General features: G+C 43.0%; 1 protein-coding gene across 10 annotated transcripts in view; it reads right to left on the bottom strand.

The window, feature by feature from the left end:
• The window catches only part of NF1 (neurofibromin 1), a 273,489-nt gene extending 249,293 nt beyond the window's left edge, over nt 1-24,196 (bottom strand). For 4 of the 10 annotated variants that reach the window (XM_070772713.1, XM_070772715.1, XM_070772718.1 and 1 more), the window contains exon 1: nt 7,932-8,195. In XM_070772713.1, coding sequence (XP_070628814.1) covers nt 7,932-7,991 — 60 coding nt within the window. In that variant the 5' untranslated portion in view covers nt 7,992-8,195. Of the gene's footprint in view, nt 1-7,931; nt 8,200-22,192; nt 22,347-22,497 lie in introns of those variants that run through there. The other 6 variants (XM_070772716.1, XM_070772714.1, XM_070772719.1 and 3 more) reach the window with 5 other exon arrangements.
• Between the last annotated feature and the right edge of the window lie 305 nt (nt 24,197-24,501).

Raw genomic sequence — 24,501 nt, forward strand, 5'->3', positions numbered from 1 at the left:
AATAATTATGATAATACATTTTTATGATTATTTACAGCTTCCTTTCACATAAAAGATTCATACCCAAGACACTAAACAAGCCCATGATGTAAGTAAAGCCAGGTATTACCCCCAACTTACAGATGCAACCAGAAAACTCAAGTTCAGAGAGGCTGACTTGCCCAAGGTCACACTGAAAACTGCTCAGTATACTGTGTAGTAAGAGAAAGAGCTCTTGACTGTCATCACAAAATTGAGACAGTAAGAGGGGTTTTCTCATGCCCAAATTACTATGAGGACTATCCAAGGTAAGCTGTCAACAATTAGATGGAAACGGGTTGCTTGAGGTCCTTATGACCCATAATTACCCACAAGGCCATCATCTGGATATAAAACTATGACTGAAAATAAATTAAATAAAAGTCCTTTAAAGTAAATTTCTAAACGTCCTGCTATTTAGTAAATATTCATGCCTCTTGCACTAGACACAACACCCTGCTTGGGGGATGTGAAGGGGAAGGGGTAAGGATATCACAAGAAAAAGTTTTAAGTTCTCTGAAATTCAACAGGCTAAGACACTCCAAACTATAAAATATGAATAGGGGCAGGCAACAGCTTGCAGACTGTAGGGGCAACCCTAAGCCAAACCAAAAGAGTGCCAGGCTGTGGTTTAAAGAAAACATGCAATCTGGAAGTCTGCACCTCAAGTTACTGCTACTGCAAAGTAATTAGTACCATTTATAGCAAAAATATGTAAAGTTTAGAGGATAATTCCAATTCTTCATTATAACAGGATGGCATTCCATATTACCTTGGGGCTTTCTTAACAGAAGCCCTTTTGATGATATAGTCAATGGTTCAAAAGCCACTCTCAGAAAACCAAAGAATATAACTATATATCTCAGCCATATAACATCTGAAGTGGTCAAATCTGCCATCACTGCAGGTACCTGAAGAGAATTTACTGGAGGCACTATCAATTCCAGTTATTTATATTGTACAGTGTTAAAATTCTCTTCAGCACAACCTCTGAGTGTACTCTGTTTACTGAAGGCTCTACCACACAGCATGAAACAGGTATTTTACTGCTGAAATCTTAAACTTCATTCACAGTCATCACAATGTAAAAACACCTTAACTTTTCTATTCTTCAAGGTCAAAACAAAGTTTGTCTCATCTTTCCCTCTCCACCCCCAAGAAAATGGGGTAGTCTAAAAGATGTCAGACAGAATAAGCCAATGCTTTTTATAAATTCAAGTCAATCCTCAGCAAAGGAAGAGCTTAAGATGCCTATATTCTACTTCAGTATTGATTCTAAGCCTTTTAACAGTTTAAGCTGACCACAAACCTCCCCTTCTACTTCTATAGAACATTCTTCTCTTTAAACTTCCTTTAAAGAATGAGCCTTCCTATCCCTCCCCGTCCACTGTCTTATATACACACAGATACACACAAACCCCCCAATGAAGAGTAGACTGAGACCTAGGGAACACATGTGCAAAGCACATGTTTTTAATTAATACAAGGCTCACCCTGCAAAGTATGTTGCTATAATGCAACAACAGAGAGTCTACACAGGACCTCATAACACCAAATTTGAAAATAAAACAAAATGCCCTACAGCAGTCTGCGTAAAGAATAAAGATGCAAAAATAAAGCATGCTTACCGTTGTATCTCTAACCTTTGCTTTAAGGACAAAATTCTCCATGCTAAACACATTCAAAAAAAAAAAAAAGGCAGCAGATTTAAGACTCTAACATCCTATTGGCCAAAAGTGTCAAATAAAAAGTGTAGCAATATTTAAAATCTAATAAAACAATATTAAATCTAATATAACAAGCCACACAACACTTTATGACATTTTTCTATTACACTTTCCAAACTTGAACAGCCATCTATTATGTATGCCACAAATAGATGATAAAGCACGAAAACAGATTACAGTCATTCGTGGTAGGTTACCTAAGGACCCTCTCAGTACCCTAAGCATTTGTTAATGATCACTAAACTGAGGTATATATTGGACAAGGTACATAAGGGGGAACATCCAGAGACTAGTCACCTTCCTTTATTTGGTAAATATACAATCATCAGTCAGCTATATAGAAAATGTATAAATTTTACATTTGAATAATCTTAGTCTTTTCAAAGCATTTCACATTCATTATCTTATCAGTTCGGTTCAATTCAGTCGCTCAGTCGTATCCAGCTCTTTGCAACCCCGCGGGCTGCAGCACGCCAGGCCTCCCTGTCCATCACCAACTCCCAGAGCTTGCTCAAACTCATGTCCATCGAGTAAGTGATGCCATCCAACCACCTCATCCTCTGTCGTCCCCTTCTCTTCCTGCCTTCAATCTTTCCCAGCATCAGGGTCTTTTCCAACGGGTCAGTTCTTCGCATCAAGTGGCCAAAGTATTGGTGTTTCAGCTTCACCATCAGTCCTTCCAATGACTATTCAGGACTGATTTCTTTTAGAATGGACTGTTTTGATCTCCTTGCAGTTCAGGGACTCTCAAGAGTCTTCTCCAACACCACAGTTCAAAAGCATCAATTCTTCAGCACTCAGCTTTCTTTATGGTCCAACTCTCATATTCATACATGACTACTGGAATAACCATAGCTTTTACTAGACGGACCTTTGTCAGCAAAGTAATGTCTCTGCTTTCTAATATGCTGTCTAGGTTGGTCATAGCTTTTCTTTCAAGGAGCAAGTGTCTTTTAATTTATCCTATCAGATCACTGCAAAAAATTTTCCTTATGCAGACTTGACACTAAAAGTAAGTGACAAATTCAAGATCACAAAGGTAGTCAATCAGATCTGAAACTTGATTCAAAAATGCTAGCTCTGTTGGAGGAAATATAAATAGGTACAAGTTCCTCCTTAAAGCTTTCTTTTGTTAAAAACTTATTCCCAGTTAAAGTATCACTTATAAGATGGAGGCCACCATAAACACTAAATTATTAATAAAATTCAGTTATTTGCATTTAAAATAAAGCCAAATTACCACTCCTGTTAGCCAGTCTACCTTTGAACCAAGAATCATATGAAAAACATTCCATCAATGACTCAGTGTGTGCTTATAACTCTGCTGGGCCCTGGGGTGACTATTAGTAGAATTCTCACAGAGAGTTCTTGCTTTTCAGAAAGTTTACACTCCATTTGATAAAAAAGAGAAGAGAAAAGAAAATAATGCTAAGCTATGTTCAATCAACCCTTCCAAGGGGAGACACCTTAAAGGGTGTTTCTGTAGAACCTGAGGTGACAAGCACATGAAGAAGTGAGGACGCAGTGAGTTTAGTCTATAAAGACTTCATGGGAAAAATGAAGCTCGAGCTACCCATTTAAGTGTGGACAGGAATTAGAAAAAGATAAAAGAGGAATTAAAGCATTTAGGCAGGGGCTGGTATAAACAGAGGCAGACAAGCAGCAATAAGCTTGACATACACAGAAGAGACTGAGCCAGCTTGCCTGCGACATAGGTGCACACTGAGACAAAACGAGAAAATGTTAGGTAAATTAAGTGGGGTCAGCTCCCCACAGACCATTGTGGCACAGGGAGATGCTGTTAAAAGTATTAAGGTCATCAAATATTTAAACTAGAAAGAAATCTTACAGATTTTTCTAGTCAATTCCAAAAAAAAGGAAATACAGGATCCACAGAGATCTAATGGCTAGTATGAGGACTGAGGCTGTAAAGAGCAGGACAAAACTCACACCTTCATTTAGGAACCGCAGTTCAACGGTGGGCAGCACCATATGACAAAAAATGCACATCTGTCCAAGGGTGAAGGATGGATCTGCAAGCATACATACAAGACAGCATTGTGCCTTGGGAATTCGAGACTGGTTTCCAGGGGCAATGGACCACCACAGTGACATTACAGTTGATCAAAAAACCACTGTTTTGCCAGAAGGCATCACTTTCAAGAAAGCAGCAATCCAGAAGGAAAGCAAGAGGCAGGAGCTAGTTTTTTCATAGAGTTACAGAGGATATAGGTGGATAAACGAGAGGCGGCAGGCATCTGGCAACAAAAGGAAAAAAAAGACGGATCTATACAGAGAAAGGTACAAGACCAACCAAACATTTAAGAGAAAAGAAATCTTAGTAAGTTTGAAGGCGAAAAGGAAGGAGATCACATAAAGAAAAACTCAATTAGATACTAAAGGTGGGAAGAGTGAGGGAGCACGGAGAACTAATTGAGGACCAGTTGGAAATCGTTTTTAAAAGATGAGTTCCAGAATAAATAAGCACTTTTTTCTCACTCACCATACCCTTTGCCAAAAGAATATTCATTTTCAACTACTCATAAGGCCTTACAACAATGGCAGACCAGGCTTTAAGAACAAGGCTAAGGAGTTTTTGTTTTTTTTTTTTAAATCCAAAGCAACTTCAAAGTTTTACAAATCTATATGGCCAATTAACATGTAGTCTGTTACTTCAAAGACGCTTGCCAATCATTTTATAACATAAGTTTTATACCACATATTCAAAGAACATTCTGATTAGCATTTAATTTACAACCACCAATAAGTTAGTATTAAAAATTTTTAAATCCGAGTTTACTCTCTAATATGTTCTTTAAAAATGTTATTTTTTGGCTTTTTATATATCGCTTTTACTTGATCAGATGTGGAAAATGTATATTTACAACAAATCATTTGATGGTATCTTTCTCAACTTCTTAAAACAAAAACCTGCATATAACCAGTTTTTCTATACTCCCTTTCAGGAACAAAGTCCTACAGAAATTGGGCATATGAAGCTAGGTGAGGCAGGTAAGAAGGTTCTCTCTAATTTAAGTAACCTGGCTAATGAGCCACAAATTAAAGCTACACACCCACACCTAAAATTGCTAATTTCAATTTAGAAACTTACTATTTAGCACCCTATAGGCAGGTTAAGGAGCAGCAGAAGATATAACTTTACACATTCAGCTTTCTGGCTGTCTACCTTCACAAGTTCCATCCCTAATCAAAGTAGTACTTACTTTTTAAATTGTTAGGAATTGCTCAGTTGCCATAAATACTAGGCTTAGGTGCAATGTTATTTTACCCACTTGGAAACAAGGACTTGAGCTCACAATGTCAAGATGGAACACTACCACTGTTTAATCTGTGTCTACTGCACCAAGTTGCTGAGCAATACCCATCAGAGTACAATAGGTAATCAACAGTGGCTAGTAAGGCATTTCTGCTTTTATCACCACAAATATTAGAAGTCTAACTAAAACATCAACTCAATCATAAATAGAGTTGCCATCTTTAGACATGCACATGCTCTCTGGTTCTTAGCTTAATAAAAAGTCTTAGCTGTAATAAAAAGCAGCAGCTTGACTCCCCCTGGACCCAGTAAAACAAAGTACAGACAATATATTCAAAATTTAAAACTTTCAGACATAGTTGAAATACTGAAGACTCTCAAATATCTCTCACTACATGTAGGTTGTTTTCCCCCCTCAATATAAATGTAAACTCTTCCCTCCTAACTATACTTTTGGATTATTAAAACAAATCCTAGAGATACTTACCAGAAAAAATTATTCCTGATTGTCCAGCATTCAATACTTTTCATACTGAGGCTCTTATTATTAGGTCTGCTATGCGACCTTGAAAAGTCACTTAACCACTCTGAGCCTCAGTTTTTCCCACCTTCCAAATTCAAAGTAAACTCTAATTTAAACGTTTATTAATTCCATAATAAGTTAATGTCTACAAGTGCCTTACGTTAAACACCAAAACCCTTATACTTTGACATCTCAAAGTCAGTGGGCTTTAACCCTGTAAGGGAAAAATGTGAGGAATAATTTGTCCTATGGATCTTTCTCTTTAATAACAATATAAAAGTATAGTTTTTTAATGCTTGTTTAAAATTCTTATGTCCTTAATTGTTGACCGATGGTGTGAGTCTGATTCCACAATATTCATAACAAAGCAAACAACAAAGTACAAGGTCTTTCAACACTGGGGACAAAAAGAAGGAAACATTTACTTGCATCATTGGACATATAATCAAAATCATTCTTCTTTTAAAATTTAGAAAACTATGTTTTCAATATGTGACAGATAAGCCTAGAGATCAACAGGTAAAAAGTAAAGAAATAAAGTTTAAAAACTGGAAAAAAAAACTTTTAATTTAAAAAATATTGGGAGGGAGGGTGTACCTATGGCTGATTCTTGCTGATGTATGTATGACAGAAAACCACAAAATTCTATAAAACAATTATCCTTCAATTTAAAATTGTTTAAAAAACTGGCAACAATAGTTGTGGTGTGAATCCATCAAATTCCTGCATCCAGATTAAAGTATCCACACAGTCTACCTTTGGGAACTGTGTGCCTTTTAAATCCTTTTTTAAAATTACACAGAGAAAGTCTTTTCTATCAAGTTTTAAACGTAAGGCTCTTACAATAATACAATCCAATATATGTGGTCACATTTCACTCCCTCAAATAGATTAGCAGTACAGTGGTTTACATACTTTTTGGTCTGGAAGCATAAGGATAGGTGAAAGAACTTCAAGTCTCTGACAGCTTTGTAATTCTCTTTTATCTACGTAGTTTCTTCTCAAATTTCCTCTCAATTCCTCTACCTATTCCTAAGTATCATTCAGATAGGTCAGAAACTGTTTATGGATCCACTCAGCTCCCAAAATCAGTTTCATGATTATATCCAGTAAACAAAATAGACTGACTCAATCTCAAGCAGTTCCTCATCACAGGAAGTTCATCCTAGAACTGCAGCTACAAAAGCATTCTTCTAAGCGATCCCCAACTACTAAACAGCAACACAAAGTTAAACTAAATCCTACTGACAAAAGGCTCCGGGTGGATTCATTCTGATCAGCCCCAGGAGTCTGTGGCTCAGGCAATAAAAAGGGGCCTCCTCAAGCTAGGTAACTTTTTTCCTCCATCTCAGATATTCTCAATGCAAGTTCTCTTGTCAACTAAGAGGTGCGAGTTAAAAAAAGAAAAAACAACGACAACAGAACACTAGCAGAATTAACGGCTTCGGGACCACTTCCCAGCTGGCTTTGCTGTTGTCAGTGGTTCTGATGCAGGTTCCCACTTTCCTTTCACTCTGCTCCCCCTTAATCCTCAAGATTCCCACTCCAGAAAGCAATATTCACATTCTCAGACTGCTGGGCAAAACATAAAAGGGGAAACTGCAACTACCAAGGAAGGGGGGAAAAAAAAGGAAAAATATTTCAGAAGCAGGAGGGAACCAGAACCATGGTTTCCACTGCAAAGGGCAATGTAAAAGCCAGTCTGGTCTTATCAGGATATGGGGGGCGGTTGGTGGGGGGACACTCGTGTGGGGCATCAAAAAGATGTGCAGTGTGTGCAGTTGGAGCTCTCCGGGCGGGCTGAGACGATGGAGCAGAAAGTAAGAAAACCTGTGTTTCCATGCTTTCTTCTACTCTTCCCCCTCCAAGAGAGGAAGCAGAAGAAACTGGGGGAGGGGCGGGATGTTATCTTTCTCCTATTGGGGGTACACAAGAAGGGCCTTGGGGTTCGTTCAGTTACTCACTCCCGTTTAGGAGGTCCACTGAGGGAAGAGGAAACCCCTAAATGTTACCCACCTCCGTTCACAAATAAAAAAGTAAGGCGGGGGGGAGATGATTAAATCCAGATGGAGAGCCCCTGAAAGCGCCCCCAGGTCACTCATCCCTATTAGCAAGCGGAAGGGCTGGGATAAAGGGGATGGAGGGTCGGAGGGGTGGTCAGGAAAAAGGCCCCACCCCCCGACTGAGGAGGGAGAGGGGCGCCCAAGACACCAGCCGTCCCCTCCTTGCCCGCACCTCCCCCCTAGGCCACCCCCTCTTATCCCCCCAAGCCTTTCCTCCAGAGCCCGAGGCAGCTGCGGGGGAGGCGGCCGCTCCTTCCTCCCCTCACCCACTCGGTCCCCACCCCCACTCCGCTCCCACCTCCCGCCCGCCCCGGGCCCGTTACCTGCTCGTCGAAGCGGCTGACCACGGCCTGGACCCATTCCACCGGCCTGTGCGCGGCCATGTCCTCCCCGCAGCCGGGGGGCGGCGGAGGGACCAGGCGGCCGGCGCCCAGGGCCGGGAAGAGGGCAGGGAGCGGGGGCTGAGGTGAAGGAAGAGGCGAGGAGAGGGTCTGAGGAGTGCAGGCTCCGAACGTTCCCACGGGGGTGGGGATGGGTGGCCTGTGCCCGGTCGGGAGGGGGAGAGGGGAAGGGGGCGTTGGCGAGGAGGCTGGGGGAAGGGGGGCGGGGGAGGGGGGCCCGGGGAGGGGAGGGGGCCTCCTGGTCGCTCTCCCCACTAGCGCCGTCTCCCCACAGCCATCACAGTCCGAGACGCCGCCATGACACCCCACCGGAAGTGGGATCCTTTCCACGGCCCGGGGAGAGGGAGAGCGAGCGAGCTCGAGATTGAGAGCGCGGCTGGGAAAGGGGAGGGGGAAGCGAGAGGGAAGGGGGCCTGCGGCGCATGCGCCCGCGCCGGCCGGTTTCATTAATGAAAAAGTGAGTCCTCCTGGAGGTGACGTCACCTAACTCCTCCGGGCCCGGAGGCGCGCGTCCCTCATCGCCTCCGGGCTCACCTCGGCTCGGGCTCTAGTTGCAGCCGGCCAGAGTCCGAGCCCACCCGGGAGCATCCGCTCCCATCTCACCACCGCCCTCAGCTCCCGGTCCCCCGCCGGCCTCCGAGTTTGGATTGCTCCCGGATTGGAAGTTAGGGCGCCCTGGGGCTAGCATTTCTCCCTGCACGCAGATCTTTGCCGCTGTTTTCTGGGGAGCTGTGCTTTGCCTTAAGTCCTCGCAAAAAATAAGGCACATAACCTCAGGTTTCCAGGTCCTCCGTAGCTACTATAGCCTGCTGAGTAACAGGAAAAAGTAAGGCCAAGGGAGATAGGTAGATGTTGTTGTTGTTGTTTAAACGTCCTCTTAAATCCCAGTGGTAGACCCAGTGGCAGTCAAAGTACTCAGACTCCGGAATCCCAGTCTACACTTCCTCTGCTGAACTGATGGGCACCCAAGTTAAAACTTTTGCGCATTTGATAATAGAAAGATTTAGTTTTCCACTATCCTCAAAAAAACCTTTAAGGGCTTGGCATACATTATTAATTGAACACATTTCTCATCTTATTTAACTCTTTCAGCTAGCCTTTCCAATAGCTCTCATAACTCTCATGAGGCTGGGTCGAAAGAGGTTGGTGATATGCCTTAAGTCATAGAGTTGGTTGGTGGGTGGCAGTCAGAATGCAAACCCAGGTGCTTTGACCCCAAAGACAATAGAGACAGATTATGGCAGAGTCGGACACGATTGAAGTGACTTAGCATGGCTCTTCTGAAACAAAGGCCTTCCCTGTGCCCCCAGTACCAGAGTTGAAATGATTTCGTGTGGAATTGGGTCATGATAGTTTTCCAGGTAGACGATTACATCCAAAACGATGGGTGATCTATCCATATCTGACATGAACTTCAGAGTGAGTTATTTTTAAATTCATCTTCCTAAATACACTTTACTTAGGCTAATGTTAAAGTGAGTTTACACATTCTGGAGCACATCCTGATTAAGAGCCAGTGAGGCCACACAACAGGATACTAACTGGGTGACAAGGTAGAGTGAAACCAGAATTTTACTTTTACCGTAGATAACGCACAAAGCCAATAGCACATATACAGAGAGATACATCTGTGAGAGAAATTTCCAATTTCTGCCGGCTGGTGACTGTCCAAAATACATATTAAGTTAATTAATGTTTCATTCCAATAGAACAAGAGGACAGGGTCTGGATGGTTCTTTTGTCCATTCTTTAAGAATACAGCATGAATACTGACTTAATTTATTTTAGATGATGTCAGAAATGATGCTGACAATGTGGACAAAAATGATCAATATTAACAATGTCCATCTATGGGTTCCTCAATTAGGACCCTGGAGAAAGCTCTCGCTTATACTCCCAAGAGCTATCTCAGTGCCTCCATATCAGTGCCAAACTTCCAGACCCACAGTCTATTTTTCCTTTTCTCATTTGTTGTTGTGTTTAGTCGCTAAGTCATGTCCTACTCTTGTGACCCCATGGGCTGTAACCCACCAGGCTTTTCTGACCATGAAATTTTCCAGGCAAGAATTCTGGAATGGGTTGCCATTTCCTTCTCCAGGGCATCTTCCCAGCCCGGGGATAGAACCCATCTCTGCTGTACTGGCAGGTGGATTCTTTACCACTGAGCCACCAGGGAAGCCTCCTTTTTTCATACTTCCTCTGAAAGTCCCTAATTACTTTCCTGTTGGCATGGCTTTTTGCCTGAGCATTACTCTCATCTTTGCTAGACTGGGTATAAGTGCCCAACCTCTTGACTACCTTGGTCTCTGTGACATTCCATTGCTAAGATCCCTCTATATTTCCCTTTCCTCTTCTTTGGTTCCCCTAACTCCCCATTCCTCTCTAATTCTATAGTGAGACACCCAAACTTCAGACCTTTGCTCTCTGCTCATTTTGCTTTACGGGCTCCAGCCAGCATGTCACTGGGCTTAGTCACTCAGTTGTGTCTTTGCAACCCCATGGATTGTATCCCACCAGGCTCCTCTGTCCATGGGGATTCTCCAGGCAAGAATACTGAAGTGGGTTGCAATGCCCTTCTCCAGAGTATGTCATTAATTTATCCGAGTCAATACTGGTTATCCTGGTGCCTCCCATGAGGGCCAAACCACTCAGTACACTTGGAGGTGTAGACTAAAAAACTTCCTCTCCAATCAAATTCATTCAGTGCCACTGAACCGATATTAAGTGTCCAAATGTCTACTATATGTACCATGCATAGTATAGTAGGAACTCTAAACAAAAATGCCAAAGAAGGTCATACCCAGATACTGTGGTGAACTATAGAGGCACCTCCCCTTCTGTAAAGGAGCAGCAGTCACTCCACTCCAGTCAATCCCTGCCCTGCAACAATGTTGACACAGTGTTGCTAGATCTTCTGGTTACTCAAGAGAAACCAGAGTTCTGAATTTACATATTAACTCTTCCAATTTGTACATAGGGCCATCCAATTCACTTTTTTAAAAACACTGTGCAGTCAAAATACCTCTGCGTTCTGAATTAAGCCCACGGGGCACCAGTTTGACTAGCTCTGGTCTAGTAGGAAGACATGGGCTTCAGAGCCGAATAGAATTAGATGTGTGTCCTAACATCCCCTATTCTGTACTGTTCTACACAAGAGGCTTTTAGGAGAACTAGTGTTTGGTATGGTTTTAAATGCATCTCTTTGAATCATGCTGTTTTTCACTCAGGCAACAATCTGATTTTTTTCTTCCAACTCTTCAAGAGGAGCCTTCCCCCAATTTCTTCCCTCTCCCCCACCTCCAGCAGGCCAAGGAGCAAGCGACTTCTTAGGACCCAGGCGCCCATTTCCCCAGCTGCTGGTGGCCAACAGCTCTCAACGGAATCCCTTTCCAGAAACTGCCCTCACAAGAGAGCTACCTGGAGCAGACAGCCTGCACAAATGACTGGGAGATGCAACCTCATGGTAGAACCACCCAGGGCCCTTCCCACTCCAGAGTTCCCTTAAAGGATCAGCAACCAAGGGGTCAGCTGAGGCCTTGTCTGTGACTGCATTTAGTCCTGCTTCTCTTTCTGCTGAATCCTACCCTTTCCACTCCTGTATGGTGTTCATCCTAAGGTTTTTATGTAGAGTCCTGCTTGCAAGTCTCCATATCAGAGTGGGTTTTCCAGAGAATCTGAACTAAACCAAAGAGTCCCTTGAGTGTGGTCTGATCCAGTGGGGCTGAATTGCCCGCTGGTGAGCTGGCAGTAGGGCCTCAGGTGAAGCCCCAGTAGACCCTGGTACAACTGTTAAAGCCCTCAGCAGCTGTGATAGGATGGGGGTATGGAGCGTATTGATAATGTTAGTGTGAGAATGCACTGGTAGATGCAATCTCTCAGGCATCTTTAAAATCTGGGGAAAAGAGCAGTTTAAGAACTATGGGATTGGGTAGCTATTGATAGAGTAAATCTTTGCCTCAGGAAAAGACAATCCAAAGTTGAAGGTGATTAATCACTAAAGGCTAAGGATGAAAACTAGAGTACTTCCTTAGCAGCATATAAATGAGATGGGGGAGAGGGAGGAGGCAGAAAAAGCTCAGAATCAGGCCCAGGACCGAATTATCAGAGTAGAACTACCAAAAAATTGAATTCTCAGCTCTGCCAAGTCTGCAGTGGCAACGACAGGGCTGCAGTGGGGAAGAAGAAGGATCCTGACACTTCAGACAGAATATCTGGGTCAATGCACTTAAAAACTTTACAACCCCACATCACCCTAAACACTGTGGGTTTGTCAAAATGCCCCACCCCACCTTGCTTGAAAATGAAGTATCTAGGAGACTTTCCTGGTGGTCCAGTGGCTAAGACTCTGAGCTTCCAATGCAGGGGGCCCGGGTTCGATCCCTGGTGAGGGAGCTAGATCCCACATGCCTCAACTAAGACCCAGTGCAGTCAAATAAATATATTTTTAAAGAAAAGATAATGAAGTATCTACCTTGCAGAGCAACACATATCCTCCTCAGGATCTATCTGTACTTTTCCTCTGGTCTACCAGACCAATAACTAAAGTCACAAGATAATCTGAGTGAGAAAATGCTGGAGCTGCCAAAGGAGGAAAGGTACTATTCATTCTGAAAGAGCTAAAGGACCTAGCTAGCATATATATACTTGCAGAAGCTGGGAATATATATATATATATATATAGGGTCAGGTCCCCAGGGTGCTGACTGGGGAAGGGAGGAGGAAGAGGAGGACATAAGGCCAGACAAAGCAGAGTTTACTGATATGAGCATCTTCCTGTGCTACAGTATTTTCATCCTGGCAAGAACCTCAGGAGCTAGTGCTAAAGATTGCTAGGATAGCTCTAGGGAGCTTGGAGAAATCAATGGTCCACATTAGGTGAAATACTGACAGAAAGACTAGAGCTTTTGTCTGCAAAGGCTACTGTCTGCAAGGCAGACAGTAGAAGGAGGGAGCAAAAGACACAGGGAAGTGGCCATGCTAGAGGGGATAGACTATGTGGTGGTGGTGGTTTAGTTGCTAAGTTGTGTCCAACTCTTGCGACCCCATGGACTATAGCCTGCAAGGCTTCTCTGTCCATGGGATTTCCCAGGCAAGAATACTGGAGTGGGTTACCATTTCCTCCTCCAGGGGATCTTCCCAACCTAGGGATAGAACCCACAGCTCCTGCATAGCAGGCGGATTCTTTACCACTGAGCCACCAGGGATTCCCGATATACTATGTACATCATACCAACTGACTACATGCTGCCACTAAGCACAAGGAACCAGGAACCCTCTGGGGGAAAGGACTCGGCCTTACTGGTATACTCTTCTCTACAGGTCTGTGTTGATGACAGAAGATACTGTTACAGAGCTGGGCTCCCTCATAACAATGGGCCTAATAAGACCTTGAAGAAAGAGAGACCAAGTGGCAATGTTTAACCAGCAGAAATTAAGTGCCATTGTTAAGAGAGGTGAGATTAGCGTGGCAACCAGAGGGGCATGACCTACAGACAGCTATGGAGAAAGTTAACAGAACACTGTGTACTTAGAGGAAATGAGGGCACCAGGGTTCATTGTGTATACCTTTTATTTTTTTTTAATTCAAGTACTAGTGGTAAAGAATCCACCTGCCAATGCAGGAGACATAAGAGATGTGGGTTCAGTCCCTGAATGGGGAAGATCCCCTGGAGGAGGGTATGGCAACCTACTCCAGTTTTCCTGCCTGGAGAATCCCATGGACAGAGGAGTCTGGTGAACTACAGTCAATAGGGTTAGAGTCAGACACGACTGAAGTGACTTAGCATGCATGCACAGTTTATTTACAACATTGTGTTAATTTCAGATGTACGGCAACGTGATTTGGTTATATATTTTTTTCAGATTATTTTCCATTATAGGCTATATTAAGATATTGAATATTGTTCACTGTATTATTCAATAAAAGCTTGTTGCTTATCTATTTTATATAAAATGGTGTGTATCTGTTAATCTCATGCTCCTGATATACCTACCCCCCTTCCACTTTGGTAATCATAAACGTGTTTTTTATGTCTGTGAATTTGTTTCTCTTTTGTAAGTAGATTCATTTGCATTATTTTTATGATATATAATATTTGTCTTTCTCTAACTTACTTCACTTAGTATGATGTTCTCCAGGTCCATCCATTCTGCTGCAAATGGCAATATTCCATTCTTTTTTATGGCTTAGTAGTATTCCATTATATATGTCTGTATGTGTATATATATCACATCTTTATCCACTCATCTCAGTGGATATTTAGGTTGCTTCCATGTCTTGGCTATTGTGAATAGTGCTTCTGTGAACATTGGGGTGCATGTATCTTTTCAAGTTTTCATCTTTTCTGGATATATGCCTAGGAGTGGGATTGCTGGGTCATATGGTAGCTCTATTTTTAGTTTTTTAAGGAACCTCTATAATGTTTCTCCTAGTGGCTGCACCAATTCTGTGTATACCTTTTAAAACTCAAGGATGAATGAGGAGAAGTCTGAGGGACGCTGTCCCCATAAAAAGTCACAATCTTCTGCCTAGTTTCTGGACCTCAGCCAGTGTTCAGATACAGAACCTAACGACTAAAGAAGGCTGGATTTCCAGTAAGTGCATATAATAACAAGTCCTTTGGTCCTTCGTGAATGTATAATTAGGATAGATATACTTGGTAGCTGGCAGAAGCCCCACCTTAGTTCTTCGGCCTGTGGGATGAGTGGTTATAGTGGGGAAGGTCAAGTGGAAGCTTCTGAAACTGCCCCCCCCACCAACCTAGCCAGGATTCTAAATTAAAAAAATAAAAATAAAAAAACCTGCCTCCCCTGGGGGAATTACAGAAATTAGGGTACAATTGCAGAGTAGCCGCAATGGCAGACATGGAGACTGTGCGTGGGCCTGACAGCATGGGCTCCGGCTCCAAGGCTGATTGGGCTCCTGATGCTACCACGTGCCCAACCTGCCAGCAACAGAGACCAAAGCTGAGTCCCCTCTACGGCATCATCCCTCAAAGGAAACCACCAGCCAGGTGATGGCAAATTGACCTCTTCCAACCTAGAGGTAATAGTCATTTATCTTGACTGGAGTAGGTACACATCCTGGGTATGGGTTTGCTTTTCCTACCCTCAGGTTGGTTAGTTGGTTTGTTTCTTTGTTTTTAGCCCACATCACTGTTTAAGGGTCTACAGAATATTTGATCCATTGACACAAGATCCTAGGTAACCTAGTACTGGACCAAAGAAACCTCCTTACAATAAAAGAGGTGTGTACAGCAGCAGATTCATGATCGTATACCTATTGGTCCTATAACATACCACATCACCCAGAAACTGCCACTCTAGGAATGTCTGTTTGAAGACACACCTGAGGCCCAGATTAGAGATGATACCCTGAGAGGAGGGGGCACCATCCTCTAGGACAAATAACATGCCCTAGTCAAAGACCACTATGTACTGCTATGCCCCCAGTAGGTAGGATTCACAGATCTGAGAGCTGAGGGGTAGAAGGAGGGGCCCTGCTCCACATCAACCCCAGTGGTCCATTTGGGGAGTGTCTGTTTCCCATCCTCACAACTCTGGGTTCTGTAGGACTAGAGATCCTTGTTTCCAAAGGGGGAACTCTTCCACCAGGGGACACAGCAATAGTCCTATTAAGCTTCAAGCTATGACTGCCTTCCAGTCACTTTGGGGTGCTTGCACTAAGACAGAAGGCAAGAAAAGAAGTCACCATCTTGGTAGAGATAAGTGACCCTGATCATCAGGAAGTTGTAGAGATGCTATTAGGTAACAGGGGGCAGAATAGAAGATGTCTGGAGATTTCCCTGGTGGTCCAGTGGTTAAGAATCTGCCTTGCAAATGCAGGTGACCTATGTTCCATTCCTGGTCAGGGAACCAAGATCCCACATGTTATGGAGCAACTAAACCCACCCACCACAACTACTCAGCCTGCAAATCACAACTAGAGAGTCTATGCACTGCAACAAAAAATCTCACATGATGCAATGAAGACCCAACACAGCCAAATAAAGAAATAGATATTTTAAAAAAGAATATGTCTGGCAATCTACAAGGACATCTCTTGGTACTCCCTTGTTCAATTATGATGGTAAATGGACAACTATAGCAGCCACATCTGAAAATGATGTGGTAACTAGAGGCTCAGATCCTCTCAGGGATGTGTGTTTGGGTCATCCTACCATAGAAGCCGCTGAGAGTAGCATAGATGCTACCTTAGGGTCAGGGAACTCTAGAAAGGCAAGGAAATGGAGATGATCAGTGAAGTCTTAAGACCAGTGACAGTGGTGAGGGCTATAATGTATCCTACTAACTATACTCTTATTAACTTCTCCTTTGAAAGGAGACCAACCAAAAGCTGTAGGAAATAGTCCCAGAGTTTATATGAAAAAAGTGGATTTGAACAGTAGAAGGCTTTGACGATAGGGAACACCACTGTGTCCACTTCAAGACTGAAGCCCTCATTCTGCACCCCCACCCCTCCTGCTGGGAGGATTAGTAGCTGGCTGATGCCTGTCTGAGACACTATCAAGAAATTACCATTGATTGAAAACAACTGCCTTGTCCAAGGTCATATCCACTTCCCATGAAAACCCACTTCCAACCTAGGGGGACCCCCAACTTCTTCAAGCAGCTAAAGGCCTGGCCCTCAAGGACTCTGCCTCAAGGTGGGACTACTCTGATGGGCCTTCTCAACTGCAAAGCTCCTTGTGGAATTGGCCAAATCCTTTGTTGCAATTATGTCCTAGTTTAACTTCCCCTTCTTGCCAATCCTACTTTCTTGTTCCCAAAATGGATTAATCCTGAAGGCACTTCACAATGAACTTCCTGTCTACAAATCTCCATCTCAAAGTCAGTTTCTACCTGAGATATCCAAATTCAAATGACAGCACTACTCACTAACTACCTGACTGGCAAGTTAATTCGTCACTCTAAGCCTCACTTTCCACATCTATCAATTCAGTTTAGTCGCTCAGTCACATCTGACTCTTTGCGACCCCATGGACTGCAGTACACCAGGCTTCCCTGTCTATCACCAACTCCTGGAGCTTGCTAAAACTCATGTCCATTGAGTCGGTAATGTCATCCAACCATCTCATCTTCTGTTGTCCCCTTCTCCTCCCGCCTTCAATCTTTCCCATCATCAGGGTCTATTTTAGTGACTCAGTTCTTCGCATCAGGTGGACAAAGTATTAGAGTTCCAGCTTCAGCAACATCTATTCATGGGATGATAATAAAAGTACCTGGTTGGTGGTGCTCATGGTAAAGAACCACCCCCACCTGCCAATGCAGGAGATTCAAGAGATGTGGGTTTGATCCCTGGGTCAGGAATATCCCCTGGAGTAGGAAATGGCAACCAACTCCAATATTCTTGCCTGGGAAATTCCGTAGCCAGAGGAGCCTGGCAGGTTACAGTCCATGGGGTCACAAGAAGTTGGACACAACTTAGCACACACACAATGTTTCATAGGCTGTTGTGAGAGTTAAATGAAATAATACTAATAAAGGGCTTGGCACAGTGCCTGGCATCCAGTAGGTATTTCCCAGTTGGGTAAAAGAACACCCAAAAAGCTGGAATAAAAAAGATCCAGTTTGACTCCGAAAACTAAAAAGAAAATAGCACTGGAAAGAGAGGAGGCAATGAGAGGGGAGTTTACATGTGTGTTAGCAGAGGTTCAGGGAGCATTTTGGTGGAGAGAAATACAGCGCACACTGCCAGTTGCCTAGCCATCATTCTTTCCTTTTCCCCTCAGTTATGTTCTTAGGAACATAAGGAATATGTGTCCACTTTAAAAACAAACAAAAATCCTTGCCTTCCCAGACTCTCTTTCTACTAAAGATGGCCAACTGACCCAGTACTCCCAATGAGATATAAATAGGACTCTAAGAGGTAGAGTTTCCAAAAAAATTTTGGAATTATTTTCCTGAAACAAGAAGATAGACTCAGCTGGCATGCATGAAGCCTTTTTATTCTTCTTCTTTCTGCAGTGAACACAGATTCAAAGTAGGTATTCAAATACCTACTTGGGGTGAAGTAGCCATTTTGCTAAAGACTAAAGGTAAGTGGGGTCCCTGACAATTTCTCAAGCAGTGATACTGACCCTGAACTGCCTACTCCTGAAGTTCTGGTAACATAAGGAAAACGAAACCTTCATTTAGTTATGCTGGTGTGTACAGGTGTCGTTAGTTAGTTAAGTTGCTCAGTCGTGTCTGACTCTTTGTGACCCCGTGGACTGTAGCCCACCAGGCTCCTCCGCCCATGGGATTCTCCAAGCAAGAATACTGGATGGGTTGCTATTTCCTTCTCCAGGGGATCTTCCCGACCCAGGGATCAAACCCAGGTCTCCCACGTTGCAGGCAGACTCGTTAACCTCTGAGCCACCAAGGAAGCCCCACAGGTGTCATTACCTGTAGCTGAATGCCACCCCAGTTGACACCAGTGGGTATTAAGAAATGAAAAGAGAGAGGACATTAGCAGCTGCTGTTTAGAGATCTAGGGGAACAGAGAGGTGACTCTCTCAAGTGTTACCATGAATTATAAATTGAAGAATGCACCTTTCATTTTTGGTTGCTGCATTCTTTTTCTGAATGCAATACCACCCTAAAGCTGGGTCACATGAAGCCTAGGATTTATTTATTTATCGATCAATAAATATGCCATCAGAGTAGCAGTAGTATCGTTAGAACTATTAATAGGAACAGCAGGGGCTGGGGAAGAGCCTGCAGAGGGAAACAAGAAATAGAAATCGACTCTATCATGACTTCACTCTTTATATCTGGACCTGAAATAATTTTTTTTTCTGTCTACCTTTGAAAACTCATCTGGGCCAGACAAAGACAAATCCTGTATGGTATCACTTACATGTGGAACCTAAAAAATAGTCAAACTCATAGAAACAGAGAGGAAAATGATGGTTGCCAATGGCTGGCGAGTTGGGGAAGTAGGGAGATGGTGGTTGAAGGGTACAAATCTTCAGTTACAAGATGAATACGTCCTAAGGATATAATGGACAGCATGGTGACATCAATAACACTGTATTGTGGGACTTCCTTTGTGATCCAGTGGCTATGACTCTGTGTTCCCAATGCAGGGGAGCAGACCCAGTATAGCCAAATTAAAATTAAAAAATAATAATACTGTAGTGTATGTTTGAAATTGCTGAGACACTAGATCTTAAACATTCTCACCAAAAAAAAAAAACCAACTGGGGTAATGGATGAGTTAATTAACTTGATTGTGGTAATCATTTCACAGTCTATATGTATCTCAAATCATCACATTGTATACTATAAATATGTTGCAGCCTTACTCATCAATTACACCTCAATAAAGCTGGATGGGGTGGAGGAAGCTGGCCTTATCCCCTCATGGCTGAACTTTGCCTGGCCACCCCAGGCCTCACTCCCTGAAGCTTTAAAACACTCGTTGCCATCCCATCTTCATCTCAGGGTGTGCTAGGCTTCTGGCTCCTAGCAATACCAAGCCACAGGAGAACAATAATAAATTTGCTCTGAATGATTAATCAAAGGGGAGCAGCTGGAAACAATTAATTACTGGCTAATTGTTATCAATTGTCTAGGTAACAAAAGCTAATATGAATACTCATCCTATACGCGTGTTCTCATCTAGTTATTTAAAGGTGAGTTATAAACCACTGAGAAAGAAATGTTTTTCCTTCAGTCTTTGGTGCTATAGTTGTCTCCCAAACTTTAATGTCAGAGAATTCTGAAATCAAATTCACTTTCACTATCTTTCACTTCTTCATTCATTCATGTCTGTCTATGGCAGCTAAGTGTTAGATAGGACTTGTGATAGATGACTCAAATCTTGCCCTGAAGAAGTGCAGTTACAAGAAAAAAACAGCTCTCTAAACAATTACCCTGCCATTCTGTTATCATAGCATAATAGAAGCTTCCTTTCAAGAAGTGCTTACAATGTGTCAGTTACTCTGCACTTCTATACAATATAAGGCACTTATGTACAGTAACATTTAAAAATTGTATACAGCCTGTGAGGTGACAATTTCTAGCTCCTTTTTACAGGTAAGGAAACAGAAGCTCAGAAGGCAATGGCACCCCACTCTAGTACTCTTGCCTAGAGAATCCCATGGATGGAGGAGCCTGGTAGGCTGCAGTCCATGGGTCGCTAAGAGTCGGACACGACTGAGCGACTTCACGTTCACTTTTCACTTTCATGCATTGGAGAAGGAAATGGCAACCCATTCCAGTGTTCTTGCCTGGAGAATCCCAGGGATGGGGGAGCCTGGTGGGCTTCTGTCTATGGGGTCGCACAGAGTCGGACACGACCAAAGTGACTTAGCAGCAGCAGCAGTAGCAAACAGAAGCTCAAAAGGATGCAGTAATGTATTCAGGGCACTCAGCTAGTGCGTGGTGAATCTGGTAGTTAAATGCAGCCCTGTCTGACTGAGATGCAGGTCCATTCTGTTAACCATCATCCTGTTCACAGAAGAGTTGTTGAAACACTCATCTCTCCATATATTCCATGTCCAGAGGAGTTTGAGAAATGCTATGCACTGTGGCTCCACATTCTCGATTCACAGTGTCATTTTGCTTTATAACATAATAGTTTAGGTCAGTGGTACTCAAACTTTTTTGAAGACATATTCCTATCACTAAAATGATTTAACACTCATGCCCAGTATAGGTTTATTTACTTAAACATTCTATACATATTCTAAACTATCCATTTTATTTAATAATGTATTACTTTTTGTTTTCACTGGCATGTCAGATATTAGCAATATTATTAATGATAGTTAATATATTATAGGGCTTCCCAGGTGGCGCTAGTGGTAAAGAACCCTTCTGCCAGTGCAGGAGACATAAGAGATGCGGGTTTAATCCCTGGGTTGGGAAGATCCTCCAGAGGAGGGCATGACAACCCACTCCAGTATTCTTGCCTGGAGAATCCCCATGGACAGAGGAGCCTAATGGGCTACAGTCCATAGGGTCACAAAGAGTATATATTACGTACAAATATATTATAAAGCTATAAAATATTATTAATAATGTTTATAATAATATTTTTATTGAGAGCATTATGATTGGACTTTATCATTATTTTCAGCATCATGATTTATTGATCTTTTCAAAGTTCTGGTTCTAAAGATCAGTTTATTTTGTTACTTCCTTTTTTAAAGATGTATTTCTTTATTTATTTATGGCTGTGCTGGGTCTCCATTGCTGTGTGTGTGCCGTGCATTGCGGTAAGGAGGAGCTACTCTATAGTTGCGGTGCTTGGGCTACTTGTTGCGGTGGCTTCTCTTGTTGCAGAGCATGGGCTCTAGGTACTCGGGCTCAGTAGTTGTGGCACAAGGGTTTAGTTGCTCCACTGCGTGTGGGAACTTCCCAGACCAGGGATCCAGCCCACGTCTCCTGCATTGGCAGGCAGATTCTTAACCACTGGACCACCATGCAAGTCCATTTTGTTAGTTCTGTAATGGCTACCATAACTGAAAAGTTTCCTCTAATGATATTAGTTTTTCAGCCTCAGTTACTAACTCTGCAAGGATGCTGCTGCTCTTGCAAACGCACTTAGTATATTTCCATTTTCCCTGAGTCTAATCAGTTGTTTGTCTAAACTAATAAATGGGTTCAAAATCTACTGAAACATTTCCTTCTTACCTTCAATGGGTAAAATTGTTTTACTTTCAAATTTTAAAAGTGTGCATCTATGAAAATTTTTATGTGTGCACACAAGTTTTTTTCAGGAAAAAGCCATGTAACTATGAAATAAAGAACTATTTTCAAAATGTTGTCTCCAAGGACTTCCCTGATGGTCCAGTGGCTAAGAATCCAGGCTCCCTATGCAGGGGGCCCAGTTTTGATTCCTGGTCAGGGAACTAGATCCTTCATCCTGCAACTAAGAGTTCTATGCTACAACTAAAGATCCTGCATGCTGCAACTAAGACCCGGAGCAGACAAATAAATACATACAAATAAATATTTTTTTAAAATGCCCTTTCCATAGCATGTTTCATTAGGAAAGGAGTTAGTCACTCTCTTCATCATTGTCAGAAAAGACCTTTATCTTGTGTGTGTGTCTGTCTGTTTAAAAAAAAAAAAAAATTTAGAGTATTACTGACAGCCTCTGTCCTTCACAAGAAACCTCCTTATAGCCCTAAGGTACAAAAGATGATTGTTACCCACGTACAAAGACGCACCTTGTCTTGGATCCCAGAAAAGAGTACATTCTGTATCATCTGTGGAAGTCTAAGATAAGGGTTTATCTTCGTTCTATGGAATTCCAAATGTGGGAATAATTTCATATTGGTCAGGTTCTTGGTTGCACACATTCAGAGGCCACCTGCAGTTTACCTGAACAGAAACAGACAGTCCTGAAAGGATATTGATGGGTCACAGAACGGATGGGGAAGCAGAGTGATGGGCCCCAGGAAACAGGCAGGAACCAGTGGGGGTGAGTCAGCAGGAAACCCAGCCAAAGACATGACACAGGAACATTACTCACGGCCACAGGCACCGCTGTGAGTGCTCTCTAAGGGCTCCTGGGTCTGTGCGTCATCACCCCTCCGTAGCATCACTCCCGGCTGGAACATCCCGTTGGCTGAGCCAGAAAGCAGCATAGGGACTATCTGGCCTCTTTGAGCTTCTGCTGCAGGCAGGGCCCTCCTTTCAAAACCTTCAAGACCTTCCAAGGGTGGAATTCCAACTAAATAGAAATGAGACTTAGGTGCTGCATAGGCAGAAGAAAAAAATCACAATTTGGAAATATCCAAGAAAGAACTATTTTCGATCTTCTCATTTTAATTCAGAGACATGGTAGGTTTTTAAAGGACATATTTGAGATCCAGACTATTCAATTTGTCATACGCAATACTTTCGAGGGCAGAATGGGAGAGACTGGGTTAAGTGTGTGGCTTGAGCCTGGGTTTGAAGGCCAGGTTGGCTATTTCCAAGCTGTGTGGCCCTGGGCAAGAAAATCAGCCTCTCTGAGCCTATTCTTATCTATAAGATTGGGTCACTAAAGTACTTGCCTCACAGCGTTGGACTTTGAGGTTTTTGTGAGATAATGTTTGTGAAGATCTTACCAGTGACTAAGACTCCACACTCCCAATGCAGGGAGCCTGGGTTTGATTTCTGGCCAGGGAACTAGATCCCACATGCCGAAGCTAAGGATCCCACATGCCAAAGATCAAAGATACAGCGTGCTGCAATCAAGACCCAGCGCAACCAAATAAGTAAATTAAATAAATAAATATTTTAAAAAAAATAAAGATTGGGCACTGTTAACTCTTACAAAGATGAATGAAAGTGTAAATAAAATGCTCCATTGAACATTAAATTCATCAGGATGCTAAGAAGAAACAGGCCTGGCTCTATTCCATTACCCTGAAACCAGGGAGCACTATGTCTTTTAACACCTTGAAGTGTGCTTCTTTTTTAAAAAGTGTTTTTTTAGGTTGGGCTCCCCAGAACCAAAGCCTGGGGTGAGAAACTGTGTGCACGTGATTTATTAAGGAAGGGCTCCAGGAGAAATCAGTAAAGGAGTGGGTGAAGGGGGAAAAGGAGGAGACCGATGAGGCTGCCATTCAGCCCGGCAATGCTGGGGACTCTGGAATGCAAGTCACACCTGTGTCTCTTCCAACTGAAGGCAAGGCCCTTGCACTCCGCACCTGCGGTCATCAATTAAGGACCACCCCAGGAGGATGAAAACTGCTAGGAACTTCCAAAACCCTGCCCTGGAGGAAAGAGGGGCTTCTGAAGCCTCAGATTAGGTTCCCAAAGAAGAGTCACGGGTGAGGCCATTGTAAACAAAAGCACACTTGAAGCTGGGGAGAAATGACCAAAATGGTAAAAAATATATATGTATATATCTGGGAGGATTTGGGCAGAGACTCAGCATCCTGCCCTCTGTAATGATTCGCTTATTGAGACCCTGAGCCTGGGGGATCCAGCCTGGGGGATCCTCAAAAGGCACTACGGTGAAGAGGGAATCAACAGCCCAGCAGCACAAACCATGAAGGAACATTGTAAGAGGCATTTGATAGTCTTGGAGGACAATAAAGAATTAAGATGTATCTGCAAGTCCTAAACTGCAAATTACTATATATATAGGAGATAAACGGCAAGGTCTTCCTGGGTAGCACAGGGAGCTGTACCCCATATCTTGTAATAAATTACAACAGAAAAGAATCTGAAAAGAATATTTACATAAAACTGAATCACTCTGCTGTATTCCAGAAACTAATACAAGATTGTAAATCAGCTATGCTACACGTGCCTGCTAAGTTGCTTCAGTCCTGTCTGACTCTTTGTGACGCTATGGACTATAGCACACCAGGCTCCTCTGTCCATGAGATTCTCCAGGCAAGAATACTGGAGTGGCTTGCCATACCCTTCTCCAGGGGATCTTCCTGACTCAGGGATTGAACCCAAGTATCCTGCAGCTCCTGCACTGCAGGCAGATTCTTTACCGCTGAGCCACCGGGGAAGCCGAAATCAGCTATACCTC

This window comes from Bos indicus, chromosome 19 (genome assembly GCF_029378745.1).
Source record: "Bos indicus isolate NIAB-ARS_2022 breed Sahiwal x Tharparkar chromosome 19, NIAB-ARS_B.indTharparkar_mat_pri_1.0, whole genome shotgun sequence".
NCBI lineage: Eukaryota > Metazoa > Chordata > Mammalia > Artiodactyla > Bovidae > Bos > Bos indicus.